At 33.0% G+C, this 16246-nt stretch overlaps 1 protein-coding gene across 3 annotated transcripts in view; it reads left to right on the forward strand.

The window, feature by feature from the left end:
• LOC148615461 (serine-protein kinase ATM-like) overlaps nt 1-16246 on the forward strand; it is a 74099-nt gene that overhangs the window by 4418 nt on the left and 53435 nt on the right. For 2 of the 3 annotated variants that reach the window (XM_088590357.1, XM_088590358.1), the window contains exons 4-21: nt 557-701; nt 1969-2133; nt 2597-2762; nt 3840-4002; nt 4675-4779; nt 6541-6617; nt 7090-7150; nt 7290-7441; nt 8577-8684; nt 8890-9021; nt 9148-10075; nt 10759-10972; nt 12173-12393; nt 12994-13076; nt 13289-13444; nt 13712-13781; nt 14325-14458; nt 15861-15975. In XM_088590357.1, the coding sequence (XP_088446483.1) occupies nt 557-701; nt 1969-2133; nt 2597-2762; nt 3840-4002; nt 4675-4779; nt 6541-6617; nt 7090-7150; nt 7290-7441; nt 8577-8684; nt 8890-9021; nt 9148-10075; nt 10759-10972; nt 12173-12393; nt 12994-13076; nt 13289-13444; nt 13712-13781; nt 14325-14458; nt 15861-15975 (3195 nt within the window). The other variant, XM_088590359.1, reaches the window with a different exon arrangement.

Here is a 16246-nt window from a genome sequence, read left to right on the forward strand (position 1 = left end):
CTCTTATCTTGATTGTAATTGACTTAGGAGGGGGAATCCTCACTTTGTTTGTAATTGGCACCCTCACTTTGATTGTAATTAGTACAGGAGAGGGAAATCCTTATTTTGATTGTGATTGGCACACTAATATTAAAGTGATATATCTTTCTTTTTGGTTTATTAGACCTGACTAATTTGATACCAGTCATTTTGACTGTACTATCATGATCTTGGCACAGGAGAGGGAAACTCTCATTTTGGCTTTACTATCATGATCTTGTCTCTTACTATTTTATTTTGTAATTTTGATAGCAAAGATAATTCTTTAGTATCCAATTAACACTCAGCTCTTGGTCGGTTTTTAGATTAAATAAATAAATACATATACTATGCAACAAGCCTCAATGGCCATTATGTATTTCCTGATAAAGAAATGTTCTTAAACATGAATAGTAATTTGATGACCCTCAAAACCTTGTATTGCTTAAAAATACATGTAGCTTTACAGTAATGTTTACAAATTTTGCATAAAAATATTTATGATGCATGCTTTTTACATCATTTTCTGATATTTCAGACAGTAGCCAAGTATGTTGTCATAGAAACTCAACATTTACAGAAAAGTAAAGAACAATCCTCAGCAGCCTCATTGACCAGAAAGGAAAAAGCAAAAAAGGAAGTTAGCGATCTTGTCAAGTTTGTCATTAGACAAGCTGACAAACGTAAGCATTATTTGCTTGTTCTTGTCACATTCATGAATATGGTTGTATACCATTGTAAGGAGTTGTTGATGTCTCATGTAATCGTACCACATTTATATTCCAGGAACTCATGTTATATTTGTTAACGTCAGTTTTGTTGTTTTAGTACTGACTTTGTTAGATGGTTTTGTAAACATTTTTATGAAGTGTATGATTATATGATTTTTTTGGTGGTCATCTCAGGGAAATTCTCCCATATTTTTACTTTAAACAAGAATCATTTCTGTTTCCCAGGTAACATTTTCAAATGGGGGTAGTCCTTGGGTGTTTCTGATCAAAATTACACTGATTAAATGTTAATGACCTCTTTTCCTTTACTTTTCTTGACATCTTCTATAAAATTAATAATTTTAACTACAAATTCAAGGTTTTGTATGGTTATCCTTAATTTCTCAATTTAAAAAAAAGTGACTCATTTTTGCAATCTTGTCCCAATGAAAACAAGTATGTGGTAGTTTAAAAAGGGTAACTATATTACTGATGGAACTAGTTAAAGTATGCTGACTTTTTTTTGTTGATGAAGCAACTTTTTCTATGTGGACCTTGGTTGAAATGTTCCTCATTGTTGATACTATTGAGCCTTTTTTAGGTGGACCTTGGTTGAAATGTTCCTCATTGTTGATACCGTTGAACCTTTTTTAGGTGGACCTTGGTTGAAATGTTCTTCGTAGTAATGCTATTGAACCTTTTTTAGGTGGATTTCAGTTGAAATGTTCCTCATTGTTGATACTATTGAGCCTTTTTTAGGTGGACCTCAGTTAAAATGTTACTCGTTGAAACTGTTGAACAGTTTTTGTGGACCTCAGTTAAAATGTTCCCCATTGTTGATACTGTTTACTGTTAAACATTTTTTTGGTGGACCTCATTTCAGATGTTCTCATTGTTGATACTGTTGAACCTTTTTAAGTAGACCTAGGTTGAAATGTTCCTCATTGTTGATACCATTGAATCTTTTTTAGGTGGACCTTCATTGAAATGATCCTTGTTGTTGATACTGTTGCATCTTGTTTAGGTGGACCTCGGTTGAAATGTTCCTCATTTTTGATACTGTTGAACCTTTGTTTAGGTGGACCTCGGTTGAAATGTTCCTCATTTTTGATACTGTTGAACCTTTGTTTAGGTGGACCTCGGTTGAAATGTTCCTCATTTTTGATACTGGTGAATCTTTGTTTAGGTGAACTTAGGTTGAAATGTTCCCCATTGTTGATACTGTTGAACCTTTTTTTAGGTGGACCTCGGTTGAAATGTTCCTCATTGTTGAACCATTTAGATGAAGTTATGCAGGATGAGTTCATGTGTAAATCCTATGGTATTGACTACAGTAATATACTGCTGAAGAACATTCTCAGTGTAAGGAAATACTGGGTTGAGATCACTTCTTCAACATGGCATAGTAAGTTTATTGTACATTAAACATTGAGTTATTGAAAAAGTACTTTTATATAAGAAGATTGTTTTGTGTTAACAGCTAGGTAGTTGATGAGTATATGTGACTTCCATGAGGCTTTGGATAGGGAAAACGAGTTGTCATTATGGTAGTATCTATCAAGCATGCTCAATGACTTCACCTCAGTTAAGACAAAATGGTCTATCAAAAACAAAATTAACTTTGTATACATATTCTTGTTGAATCAGTTGTACTTACATGTATCACAAATATGTAAATTCTGATTGTAAAAACATACCGGTTAAGGAAGTTATATTTATAATGAAAACTATCAAAAGGGGAAAAAAATAATATGAAACATTAAATGACCCTTAAAGTCAACATATACCCTTGTATAAGTAATGTAAGAGGGAAAAGAAAACCTTTGGGTATGTATATTATAATTTTATTATTTTCACTGTGTTTTCAGATTTGATAGCTTTATATGTAAGAATATATGCCTGCCAAGAATATGGAATTGACAAGACTCTTTTATCAAGAGTTATCTCAACCTTGATATCAGGGGCGACAACTCAATGTGACGTTAAACCAAAAAGACTTCTCAATTTCTTCACTGAAGTGTTCAAAAATGTCAGGTAACTGCTCTACTTAGCTACTTGTGATATTAGACAAAAATAAATGGCACAGCTGTATATCAAGTATGTCATGTAACTTCTGTTAAGAAAATTACTGATATGTGTACATTATATGGATAATTATAGTGTGTTACCCATGCAGAGGTGTTTACATATAAGGATTCTCCATATTTTTTACAAATTTTGACTGCAAATTATGCTCATGGATTGTAAATATCTCCATAGAACTTATGTTAAAATATCACAATAGAATAAATAGCACCTGTCAATATCTATCGAATATTCAATTACAAGCAGGTATTAAAATCAACTTTTCTTAACAAATTTTTGAGACAGAGTATGGAAAGAAATTTCTTAATGCCAGCTTACATTAAATTGTGAATTGATGTCTTATTTTTTATACTTTGTAAAGAAATGTGCAAATTTGTAGTGCTGTTTCTTGTGGGGGTTTATAGATCTCAAATGATAGTTTTATAGAAAATTTGATTTCTTATTTTATATTTAAACCGTAAATTCTCAATTTTAACAGAACATTATTTTTAGCTGGAGGCAAGTATGGACCAACAGCCACAATGTGTCAATAAATTCTTCAATCTTTATTTGTCAGTAACTGATTTTGAAACTCTTTATTATTTTAAATCCAGAGACAGGATATTTGACTAAGAAAACATTATGGATAAAGTGGGACCCAGGAAAAATTACAAGAACAAATGAAAATTACAACAGAATTATCTCCGCCTGATATTTTCAAACAATGCTGCTAAAAAGAAAAGGAAAAAAATCATTAGATATGCTTTGCAAGAACTTTTGCTTTGCTCTTTTATATGTTATTTTGCTGTAACTGTAACTAATTAAGAATAGAGGGGTTAGAGGTATAGTAAATCAATCTCAATCAAGCTCATGTATGTTCAGTGTATGTATAAAACTTTTAATCGTTCATCATTCAGTCCAAAATTTTGAAACATACCTTAGAGCATTTCTTTGTATTTATTGTGAGTAAGTACTTTCATTGTAGTTTGTTGTATTTAAGTCATTTTTTCCTGGACATTCATATTGTAATAATTATTTGTTTTTCAGACAAGAGAGGACATTAGTAGTGATAGAGAACCTACTGTCAGCTTTGAATGTGTTTATGACTAACATAGCAACAAATTCACGTACTCAGATATGTAAGCTAGGAGAGGCTGTCTTTATCAACATGCTATTTATCTGGGAAAATAGACCTACACCTTTGTTGAAAGTAAGCCAAACAGACCTATATCTGTGTTGAAAGTAAGTCAAACAGACCTACTACACCTTTGTTGAAAGTAAGACAGACAGACCTACATCTGTGTTGAAGGTAAGTCAAACAGACCTACATCTGTGTTGAAAGTAAGTCAAACTGACCTACACCTTTGTTGAAAGTAAGCCAAACAAACCTACACCTTTGTTGAAAGTAAGTCAAACAGACCTACACCTGTGTTGAAGGTAAGTCAAACAAACCTGCACCTGTGTTGAAGGTAAGTCAAACAGACCTACATCTGTGTTGAAGGTGAGTCAAACAGACCTACAACTGTGTTGAAGGTAAGTCAAACAGACCTACACCTGTGTTGAAGGTAAGTCAAACAGACCTACACCTTTGTTGAAAGTAAGTCAAAGACCTTGTGTTTTTTTCTTCGATTTCTGTAAATAAATAAAACTGGTGGCTAATGTAATGTATACAAATAGGCGATGTGGTATGATTGTCAATGAGATACACCAAATACCAAAGTAACAAACTTCTCCAGGTCACCACACAGTCTTCAATGATGAGCAAAACACATACCATAATGCAAGCTGTAAAAGGTGATTTATTACGAAAATGCTTTCTAATGCTACTTCTGATCTCTCTGACGTAAACAGAATTTATCAGTGTTTTTTTTTTTATTGACAGGTAGAGTTAATAGAGTTCTTGAGACTACAGATGCATGCTCATCACCCAGGAGGGTGTAAGAGAGATACTGCTGGAGCTTATGCTATGGATTGGGATACATGGATGGTAAGATCAAAATAAATTTTATTGGTATGCTGTGAAAGTACTATTGTTGGTGGGGTACCAATTTTCGTGGTTTTGGTGGGTAGGCCAACCACAAAATTTGGTTCCCAACAAAAAGGAGACTCCCATTGATGTGTATACTTAAAACCTTGCAACCACAAATCCAAGAATCCACAAATTAGTGTTTCTTCCCTAAACCATGAATTAAAGTACTTTCAATGTATACATTTAACAGTGATAATATGCATGGTTTTGTTGAAGTTCTTGTTCCTTTTTTTTCTTGTTCTTGGCATGGTTGGGCTAAGATGCATAGGTTAATAACAACTTTTTGTTTGTACCCTATCACATGTATATGTCTATACTGGCTGCATTCTCACACTACTGGTTCAATAGTTGTTATGTTAAATGCCATTTATACTTCATCATATTGTCCTATATTGAAGTATAAAAATATATTTTCCAAATTCGAAAGCTGACAAGGCTGCTTTTTTCTTCTCTCAGTATGACATCCTCATTTGTATATTTATTAATCATTACTTTTGACCATTTAGATATTATTTTGCTTTTACAACTTTTTTTATGTAATAAATGCTCATTGGTGTATAAAGCCTGCAAATCAATTATTTAAAAAGGTACCAGCATTAGTTTAGAAATGGAGAATTAGGTACTCACTTGTTCAGAAGTGGGAAAATAGGTACTCACACTTGTTCAGAAATGGAGAAATAGGTACTCACACTTGTTCAGAACTGGAGAAATAGGTACTCACACTCATTCAGGTATTTGCATTACTTCAGAAATAGAGAAAAGGGTAATTATGCTCTTTCAGAAAAAGAGAAAAAGGTACTCATGCTCTTTCAGAAATAGAGAAAAAGAGTACTCACGCTTTTTCAGAAATAGAGAAAAGGGTACTCAAGCTCTTTCAGAAATGGAGGAAAAGTTTCTCTTGTTCAGATATGGAGAAATAGGTACTGGCACTAGTTCAGAAATGGAGAAATGGGTACTCATGCTGTTTCAGAAATTAAAGAAAAAAAAAGGTACTCACACTCTTTTAGAAATGAAGAAATAGGTACTCACGCTTGTTCAGAAATGGAGAAATAGGTACTCACACTCTTACAGAAATGCAGATATAGGTGCTCATGCTTGTTCATTATCTCATGTCCTTTCAGAAATCGAGAAAAGGGAAATCACACTCATTCAGAAAAAGAGGCATATGTACTCACATTCTTTCTGAAATGGAGTAGGTACTCATGCTTGTTCAGAAATGGAGAAATAGGTACTCACACTCTTTCAAAAATAGAGGCATAGGTACTCACACTCTTTCAGAAATGGAGAAGTAGGTATTTGTGCTTGTTCAGAAATGGAGAAACAGTTGTTCATTCTCATTCTTTATCTCATGTCCTTTCAGAAATGGAGAAATAGGTACACACACTCTTTCAGAAATGCAAATATAGGTGCTCATGCTTGTTCATTATCTCATGTCCTTTCAGAAATAGAGAAATAGGTACTCTTACTCTCTCAGAAATAGAGAAATAGGTACTCTTACTCTCTCAGAAATCGAGATATAGGTACTCTTACTCTCTCAGAAATCGAGATATAGATACTCTTACTCTCTCAGAGGTAGAGATATAGGTACTCTTACTCTCTCAGAGATAGAGATATAGGTACTCTTACTCTTTCAGAAATAAAACGAACCTTTTACACTAATTTACTTTAGTGATGAATTACTTTTTCAAAATTATTTATTTGTTTTGTTTATACATTCAGAGTCATTTGAGAAAACTCTATGAGGTGCTGTATGAAGATTTCCAGCAGATTGGAGGAAGGAAAAGATTTTCAGGAGGGTAAAAATAATTTACAAAATTAACAGTGAATAAACAAGTAATATTCAAATATTTTTTTTTTACTTTTATACATGTCAATTCATGTTATTTTGTCTGGACCAAGGATAGTTGAAATTGTTGGACAAATTCTTAATAGAATTATTCCCCTTGAAAGGTGATAAATGACTTTATTCCAGTTTTTAATCTATAGAAATTTTGGATTGATAAAATGACCTTATAAGGCATACAAAATGACCTTTGTTCTGTAAAATATCTGGAAAACCATGGTAGATAGAAAAAATTTTTTAATTAGTATGGCCAACAGATTCTTTTTTTTTTCAGGTGAGCAATCTTTAAGGCTTTTTAGACACTTTGAAAAGTAATTCTTTCTGATTTTCTTCCAGTTACATCTATTTTATTGAGTTCAGTTTTTAATTCATAAAAAGCATTTTTGTTTAAACTTAAATAAAAATGGATTTTGTTTGTATTTCAGCTGTAGGAATGCCACAATGTCTGCCAAGTATATAGATTTAGCTGCCCAAGTTTGTAATCAGGTAATCTAGATAGTTCTACAAGATTTATTATCATTTCATATTTGAAAAAGTCTATGATTAATTAAGGCTTATTAAAGACACATGCTACATGAAAATAGTCACATATAACAAGGATTAACAGTGTCTTGCTAAATTTTAGCTATTCCAGTCTAGTGAGCATGTATTGGAAGTGACGCAGACCTGTGAAACCCAGGATAGACCAGGAGCCAAAAAAAGACGGCTGGAGTCTGGGTGGACTTCTGTCAGAGACATAATTATCTCCCTTGGTCAAACAGTTCAGCTCACTCCATGGTTTGTGATGTTCATATAGAAAATTAATGCAAATTACACATGCGAATATTGTTCACATGACATGACATTTATGTGAGAAGTTAATTATAGCTTGAATATCAGGTAAACTCTGTCTCAAACTTTAATTGCTCAATTCAAGTGAATATCATTTTAGATCCTTGTGAAAATCTTAAGAATATAAGTTATAAGCTCCCAGGTGACCGTCTATGGTTATTTAGACAGTCAGTAGAATCGGTTGGAGGATGAGGCCTGAATAATTATAGACAGTTACGGGAGCTGATAACATTTTTGTACGATTTTGCTTATCTTTGATATGGGAAAATAAATCAATCTTTGTATCGAACTATATTTCTTCAAAGTTGTTTTGGTTGTTTCTTGGTAAAATCTATTTTTGTCTTGGCGTGCAGGTCAGATGTTTACACTGGCCAGTGGCATGATTGATCTATTTTTCTCCCGACTTTCAGGTTAAATTGTTTGAAAGTGCACACTTAGTGTGTGTGATTTCATTGATATTGCTACATTATTCTCATTGGTGGATGGATTTTCCTTTTATGGTCATTTGCATATTTTCATCAATGGTGGATGGATTTTCTATGTATCATCCTCATTTGCTTATTGCTGCTTTGGTTATTTGGATGAATGGTTTTATCCAATCACAAGTGATCTACACGACTTAAAATAGTACAAATACTTTCGCCTGTGTAGATTGGTTTAATTTGATAGTGCCTATTTTTGTCCCATGTTTAAAAAACTTGATAAGTTGGTGAGCAATAAACATTTTATTTTTGTAAAGATAAGAGTTATAGGACAACACTTAGAGGTTATGGCTTCAATCATTTATTTAGGAAATAGGGTCCATAAAGGGCCAAAGCAAGTATAAATATTAGTATCTTTACCAATTTTGATGAGATGTGTTTTAAATTATTAAGTAAAAATCTGACAAGGAAATATGAATATCTGTAGTTACTCAACATTATATTGAAGAAGGAGAAAATTAAAATTCTTGCATATGCAACATGGTTATAGTACCCATATTGGCCCCATCTGTTTAGAATGGGTCATATTCAGTTGCAATCTGCTGAGCATTATATATAGTAACTATACTTTAAAAGAAAGTTTTGTTTATGAACTGCAGGTTACAGTTGATAACAAGAGTAATGGAGAAGTTCCCAGAAAGTCTGGCTGAAGATGAAGTTGTTCCATATCTGTCCTGTTTCTCATCACTTATTACAGAAATTAAGAAGTAAGATTATATTTTGTGCATTTAAGAAAAATAGAAAGTTAACGTAGGGAATTAAAGGTCCATACCATTTATTTCAATATATATAGAGGTCACAAATTGAAAATTTCAGTTAAATTTTTGCAGGTTTGGTTCAGTGGAAAATCAAAATATTTTAATCTTTAAAAAATAATATATTTCTTCAGTTATTAACTTTAGTCCTTTACAGGGCAGAAGTTACACAGTATTTATTGCTGTGTGTTGAGAGTTTTGCTTCTAGTTGGAAAAAAATCAGAGGCTCACAGAATACCACAGATCTATGTCGTCCAATCTGGAGAAAGATTTGGACTTCTACTTTAAGGTAATTAAATTGAAGTGATTAAGTTAATAATAAATATATATTTTGGGATTTGGTTAACTTTTCATATTTTGATCTTGAGTTACTGGTAGTTGCTCAGGTTTAACATGCATTTACTGTTGTTTATAGATATGTGAGTCTACATCATGCAGCACCACAGGGGTTCAAATTACTGACCACAATGCTGGAGCAAATGATCATCACTCCAGACAAAGATGTGTGGAGTCTATTTCTACCAAATATCAGTTTCCCTACCCAAGAATCTGTTGACTTTCTACTATGTATACTTCAGGGAAGTAATATTCCAGAAAACTTCCAACCAAGTGTCTTAACATCTGCTGACTACTGTGATACTAAATACCCACTCAGGTCTCAGTTAATTGATTGGTTGTTACCAAGCAGTGAAAGATTTTCTTCAACCTCATTGGCTAATAATTCTGAAATAAATCAAGAAAGTGTTGCACGTGCTCTTGTTCTATTGATGATAAAAAATCAGTCCAGTTTTTGTACTTTTCAAGGTGTTGAGAAGGTTTCCATTGTTACAGATTTAGAGAAGATCTATCTTCAGTCATCTCACCAATTCCCAGTTGCTAATAAATTCCTTGAAAACAAATCTTTGAAAAATCAGCAAATGGATTCCATTACACTGCCCATTTTCTTATCAAAGGTTGAAAAAATGTTAGAGGAGGAAGCTATATTGTTATTAGATGTAACAGATATTCAGCCTTATCATTGTGAGAGGGCAGCTCTATATGTCTGCCTCATTTCTAAACTAATTCATTGGGCTTTGAAATATAAAGTCATAGATGGTAATTCAGTGATGAAGATGGATATGGTAAGCCAATTTAAGACTATTTATAAAAGACTAGGGCACTTCATGGGAGAAACAGTCCAGAAAGATGGACCATCAGCTGTCACAAAAGTTCTGTTTATACTGCAGACGATGTTTGAAACAATGGATTATTGGAATGAGAGTGATGTAATGGCAGCCAGGATTATTAGATGTCTCTGCCCAACAAAGATTATTGACTTACTGTTAGGAATGATCTCTAACAAGGTAATGATTTATAGAAATGTCGCACTGGTATGCCATTATGGATTGTAGTAATTGATAATGGAATGAAGGGTTGTTACTTGAACCTAGTAACACTGCTTTAATGTTAAGTGCTGAACCTAGGAAGGGAATACCTATAGGTATGCCGTATATATACCAAAAAAATCTTAGCACAATTGTACTAACAAAGGTCTTTTGAACTTAATCTTATAACATTTATATCTAAAAGAACACTATTAGAAATAGAAATGTTATCTGTTTATGAATAGTACCTGCAATCTAGTAGCTGCACAAGTAGTGTCAACTTACAGTGTCAGGGGTTTCTTATTCAATTTCAAACTTGTACTCTGTTAATATTGTTTAGTACATCATGCTGTTCTTTGCACAAAACAGTGAACCTTTCATCTAGTACTAAACATGTGATGTACCAGCCAGAAATAAGATTTAACACTCCTAGCACTGCAAGCTGATGTTCTACCAATTGAACATAAGGAATACTCTGTGTATTTTAATTCTACCTAGGAGAGGAAATCAAGGCTAACTATTAAACTGTACACATCAAAAACAAAAATGTAATAAGATTAGCATGAACAATATACTTTTAACAAAGCTTTCAAGAATTTGAAGAATTTGAAGTAAAGTTTTAAAATTTCTCTGTAATAACTTGAATTGTAATATGTTTAAAGATAACAAAACAGTCCTTATCTACAACTCATACCCTGTCAGATATTGGCCATATAAAGTTGTCGAATAGATACCGACCAAACCAGTCACGTCAGATTATAGAGGATGATGACATGGATCTAGAATTTGACCAACCATTGGCCAGAGATCAGGGAGAGGAAGAAGAAGATGATGAATTTGGTGACTCACAAGAATCAGAGGATTCTAATAAAAATTGTAGGTATTGTTTTTGGATGCTATATAATTTTATACCCCCCTCACAACGTTTGTTTATAATGATGATGCTTTCAGTTCTTCTGTATGTCCTTTCATCGGTCTGTCCTCCTTTGGAGTGGATTACAATTAAAATTGTGCAAATTGTTAATCACATGATGCCATTGTGTTTCTCCTATTTCGTACTTTCCATTTGAATGAATTATGGGGAGGTGAGCAGGGTGTATACCCTAATTAGTTTATTTATGAGATAAATATATAACATTTCTTCTTATTATGATAACCAGAAAAAATAGTCATCATTCACTGCCTTTTGATTACATGTAACATCTGTTTGTTGATTCTATGAAGAATGTATCCAGAACTCCAGTTTTACATATTTCAATTCTGTATAAATTTTTAAATTTTCCTTAACTTTAGGTAATTCAGATCAATACTTACAAACAATTACTATCACTAAGAGTGAAAAACTAGTATTGACAAAATCTCTACTCTTGATTACTGTACTCTGTGCACCTTCTATCGTTTGCTCATACAATGTACTTTGGTAAGTGACTCTCTCCAAATCTTTTGCTCATACAATGTACTTTGGTAAGTGACTCTCTCCAAATCTTTTGCTCATACAATGTACTTTGGTAAGTGACTCTCTCCAAATCTTTTGCTCATACAATGTACTTTGGTAAGTGACACTCTCCAAATCTTTTGCTCATACAATGTACTTTGGTAAATGACTCTCTCCAAATCTTTTGCTCATACAATGTACTTTGGTAAGTGACTCTCTCCAAATCTTTTGCTCATACAATATACTTTGGTAAGTGACTCTCTCCAAATCTTTTGCTCATACAATGTACTTTGGTAAGTGACTCTCTCCAAATCTTTCAATCATACAATGTTCTTTGGTAAGTGACTCACTCCAATTAATTATTTTGTGATTTCTCAGTGTGAAAAGAAAATACATATTTTATATATGTTACAGTAAATAATTGTAATTAGGAAGTATGTGTAAAACACATAATTCCTAAAATTTAGTTGTTACCAGTAATACCTAACTGTTTAGTAAATACACATGTTTTTCTTTTGTTATTACATTTTACTTTTATTTTAAAGGAGTCTAAAAGTAAATTTTATAGTCCAAGTGTGAAATATTATTAACTTTCTGGACAGTTTTAATACTATAATATATCATTTAACTGTTTTATACAGCTTTCCAGTGCCCATTGTGCCCCAGCTCTATGACAGACATACAAAAGGTCAGACTTACAGCTCTTAACATCCTGTGTTTGTGGTGTGGGTATGACAAAATAGAAATGGCTAAAATATTACCACTGGATAGTTTGGCTGACCCTAAACAGATCAAAAATAAGATTGAAGACCTGATAGAGGAGGAGGAACTAGACAGCTCCAGGAGCTTTGATCTTCAAATGGTATGTTGATTGTCTATGGTGTCTGTTACATGCATGGTTATGTTATCCTTATACATTTCAAATCCTGACCTTTTTCATTTTCCTTAATTCTTAACTTTTGACACAAGGCGACAGTCTTATAATCATACATATACCTATTGAGTACAGAGTACAATACATTCATTTCATGTATGCTGCTAGTATATATGATAAAAATTGGAAAAAGTGACACTTGTTTACTATCCTATTGATTAAAATGTTGTTTTGACTAACAGAAAGATGATTAAACATATTGAAAACTTTAGACATAATACATGTAAAAATATGCCAGTATGACAAATACGGTGTCCAAAATCAGAATTGGCAATATTTTTACCAGACCAATGTGGCCATTTTTTTGTTATCTGGATTTACAGGTACATGCTGCAACATTTCTTAAAAGAAATATTTTGGTCTTCACTTGCTTAGTTGACAGCCACATTGGACAAGGCAATTTGATATGTTAGACTTGTTTGTCAATTGTTCAAGTTAATGGTCCTCAGATAGCCAAAATTGACCAGTATGGAAAATATGGAAAACCTTACTCAATAATATACTATAATATGTGTTTTATGATTTTAGTTCAACACCATAGTAACAGGTTTGATGACTAATTACCACAAAGTTACAGACACTGATGTAGAAAATATTATTAATGCCATCAGGTTTGTACATTTCTCATAAAACATTTTAAATTGGTGTCTGTTAAATCTTTCCTCAGCTTGTTGAACAAGTAGGCTGCTCTTTATCCATTATTAAAATAAGAAACTTGTTTCAGATTTGAAACTTAACCTTAATTTTGAAGAAAAAAATGTGTGTATTTTAAAAGTGTGTTTTTGTTGAAAATGTTTGGATTTAAAATGAATGAAATTTGCAGAAGAGTAACCAAGCAACAAAGAAAGGATCAAAGTGTTAGCTGTATATGTCTTGATCTTCTGTCTGCTGTCGTCCATTACCTAGGTGATGATGAACTTCCTTCTAAAACTATAGCTGACTGCAGAGATATAGCTGTTCATCTTCTCTCAGCTTTCTGGTTAGTAGATATATCACCTGTAACATCAGATATAAAGGTGGTTGCGATTCTGTTTAAACTTACAGAAAAAAAATGGTTCATAAAGAGCCTGTAATTTCTTTATCCTTGTATTTGTATTTTATTTTGTTTTTTTTTATGTTCATAGTTTTGTTTTGTCCACTTGTTTTCATTAGAATCTATTGTCCTCCATTGTTTTACATCAATGTTTACCATCTGTAGATTGTAAATCTTTAGGGATGTACAAAACAGGAGACACTTTTATTATAGGAAACTACAGGACCAGTTTTCATCCAAAGTGAGGTTAGCTACTGCAAAGTGTATGATGGCATTTATAGAAGTAAGTAGCCCCGTGATATATTAAAGGATAATATTCTATTTATAAAGGAGGCTGGGGTATAAATTTGAAATGATAAGGAAATTCTTGCCTTCACTACCAAATATGATATAAAAAAGATAACAACTAAATTACAGAATCCATTAAACCTACCAAAAGCAGTTTAATTTTGTGAAAAATTTATACAGCATGAGGGCAGACATTACTGGAAGAAGAGCAGGTACATGACAAGATCAATTTAAACGCACAAAAAAGAGTTATTACAGATTGTGTTAACTGAGACAAATCTGTGCAAAGTAATTATTTTACAACAATAGTGACTTAATTTGGAAAACATGTGCATCACCTTGCATGGTGGGCAGGAATTTTAAGAGTGTAAGAGGAGCACACTGGCTCATATTTCTCTGTTGCTCTTATAACAAGATTGTATGCATTATCTAGGGGTTTGATTTTAGGGCAATGGGAGCCTTTCATATCAAGTTTTGGACAGTGCACCAAATATGGTAGATGTGTCTTCCTCTAAAGAAAGTTTAACTTTTATTGCAGGCAGATCCTAAGAATGAATGGGCTTTACTAACAACAGGGGAAGAAAATTCAGAGAATATTGGGTCAGAGTTCATACAGACAATAAGTGATCTCAGTCTTGATGTTAGAATGTATGCCTCTCAAGTAGTCAGTAGGTAAGTCAGTTGTCTTAGTAGTACGTCCATTAAGTATTAGTATGTAAGTTAATTGTCTTAGTGGTAGGTCCATTTAGTATTAGTAGGTAAGTCAGTTGTCATTGAGTATCAGTAGATTCCATTAAGAATCTATATGTAAGTTTAGTGTCTTCGTGGTAGGGTTCATTAAGAATAATTATGTAAGTCAATTGTCTTAGTGATAGGGTCCATTAAGTATCAGTATGTAAGTTAGGTGTCTTAGTGGAAGGGTCCATTAAGTATCAGTATGTAAGTCAATTGTCTTAGTGGTAGGGTTCATTAAGAAGCAGTAAAGAAGTCTGTCTTAGTAGTAGGGTCCATTAAGAATCAGTATAGAAGTCAATTGTCATAGTGGTAGGGTCCATTAAGAATCAGTAAAGAAGTCAATTGTCTTAGTGGTAGGGTCCATTAAGAATCAGTAAAGAAGTCAATTGTCTTAGTGGTAGGATCCATCAAGTATTAGTAAAGAAGTCAATTATTTTAGTGGTAGGGTCCATTAAGAATCAGTAAAGAATTCAGTTGTCTTATTGGTAGGGTCCATTTAGTGTCACTAGGTAAGTCAGTTGTCTTAGTGGTAGGGTTCATTATGTATCAGTAGGTAAGTCAATTGTCTGAATGGAAGGGTCCATTAATAATCTGTATGTAACTCAGTTGTCTTAGTGGTAGGGTCCATTAAGTATAGTAGGAAAGTCAATTGTCTTAGTGGTAGGGTCAATTAAGAATCTGTAAAGAAGTCAATTGTCTTAGTTGTAGGGTTCATTAGGAATCAGTAAAGAAGTAAATTGTCTTAGTGGCAGGGTCCATTAAGTATCAGTATGTAAGTCAATTGTCTTAGTGGTAGGGTCCATTAGGAATCAGTAAAGAAGTCAATTGTATTATTGGTAGGGTCCATTAAGTATCAGTAGGTAAGTCAATTGTCTTAGAGGTAGGGTCCATTAGGAATCAGTAAAGAAGTCATTTGTCTTAGTGGTAGGGTCCATTAAGAATCAGTAGGCAAATCAGTTGTTTTAGTAGTAGGGTCCATTAAGAATCAGTAGGCAAGTCAGTTGTTTTAGTGGTAGGGTCCATTAAGAATCCGTATGTATGTCAATTGTCTTAGTGGTAGGGTCCATTAGGAATCAGTAAAGAAGTCAATTGTCTTAGTGGTAGGGTTCATTAAGAATCAGTAAAGAAGTCAATTGTCTTAGTGGTAGGATCCATTAAGAATCAGGTTTCCTTTATATTCAACTGACTCAGGAAGAAGTTTAGTGATTTTGAAAAATATTGTATTGCAGAACACCCCTTTTTGTTTCCTTTTTGTCCTTCTAGGGTTAGGGACTTTTACTACGAATGTTTTGTTTTATATAGCAATAAAGATGGGCTAATCAGTACCATTTAATTATAGATTGTATGTGTCAGGGGATAAGACACCTGTTCCTGTACATAGAAGTCTACAGATTCAACTGTTTGAGAAAATATATGTTATCATCAATGAAACAATGGAGGTTACAAGTAAACAGGTAAGATAACACCAAAATTATAGAGGTTACATGTAAACAGGTAAGATAACATTAAAACTATAGAGGTAACAGGTAAACAGATAAGATAACATCAAAACTTTAGAGGTTACAGGCAAACAGGTAAGATCACATCTAAACTTTAGAGGTTGCAGTTAAAGAGATAAGGTAACATCAAAACTTTAAGAGGTTAAAGGTAAACAGGTAAAGTAACATCAAAACTATGGAGGTTACAGTTAAACAGGTAAGATAACATCAAAACTTTAGAGGTTAC

Source organism: Perna viridis, chromosome 6 (assembly GCF_037379345.1).
Source record: "Perna viridis isolate PV_CMFRI_1.1 ecotype Kerala chromosome 6, ASM3737934v1, whole genome shotgun sequence".
NCBI classification, from domain to species: Eukaryota; Metazoa; Mollusca; class Bivalvia; order Mytilida; family Mytilidae; genus Perna; species Perna viridis.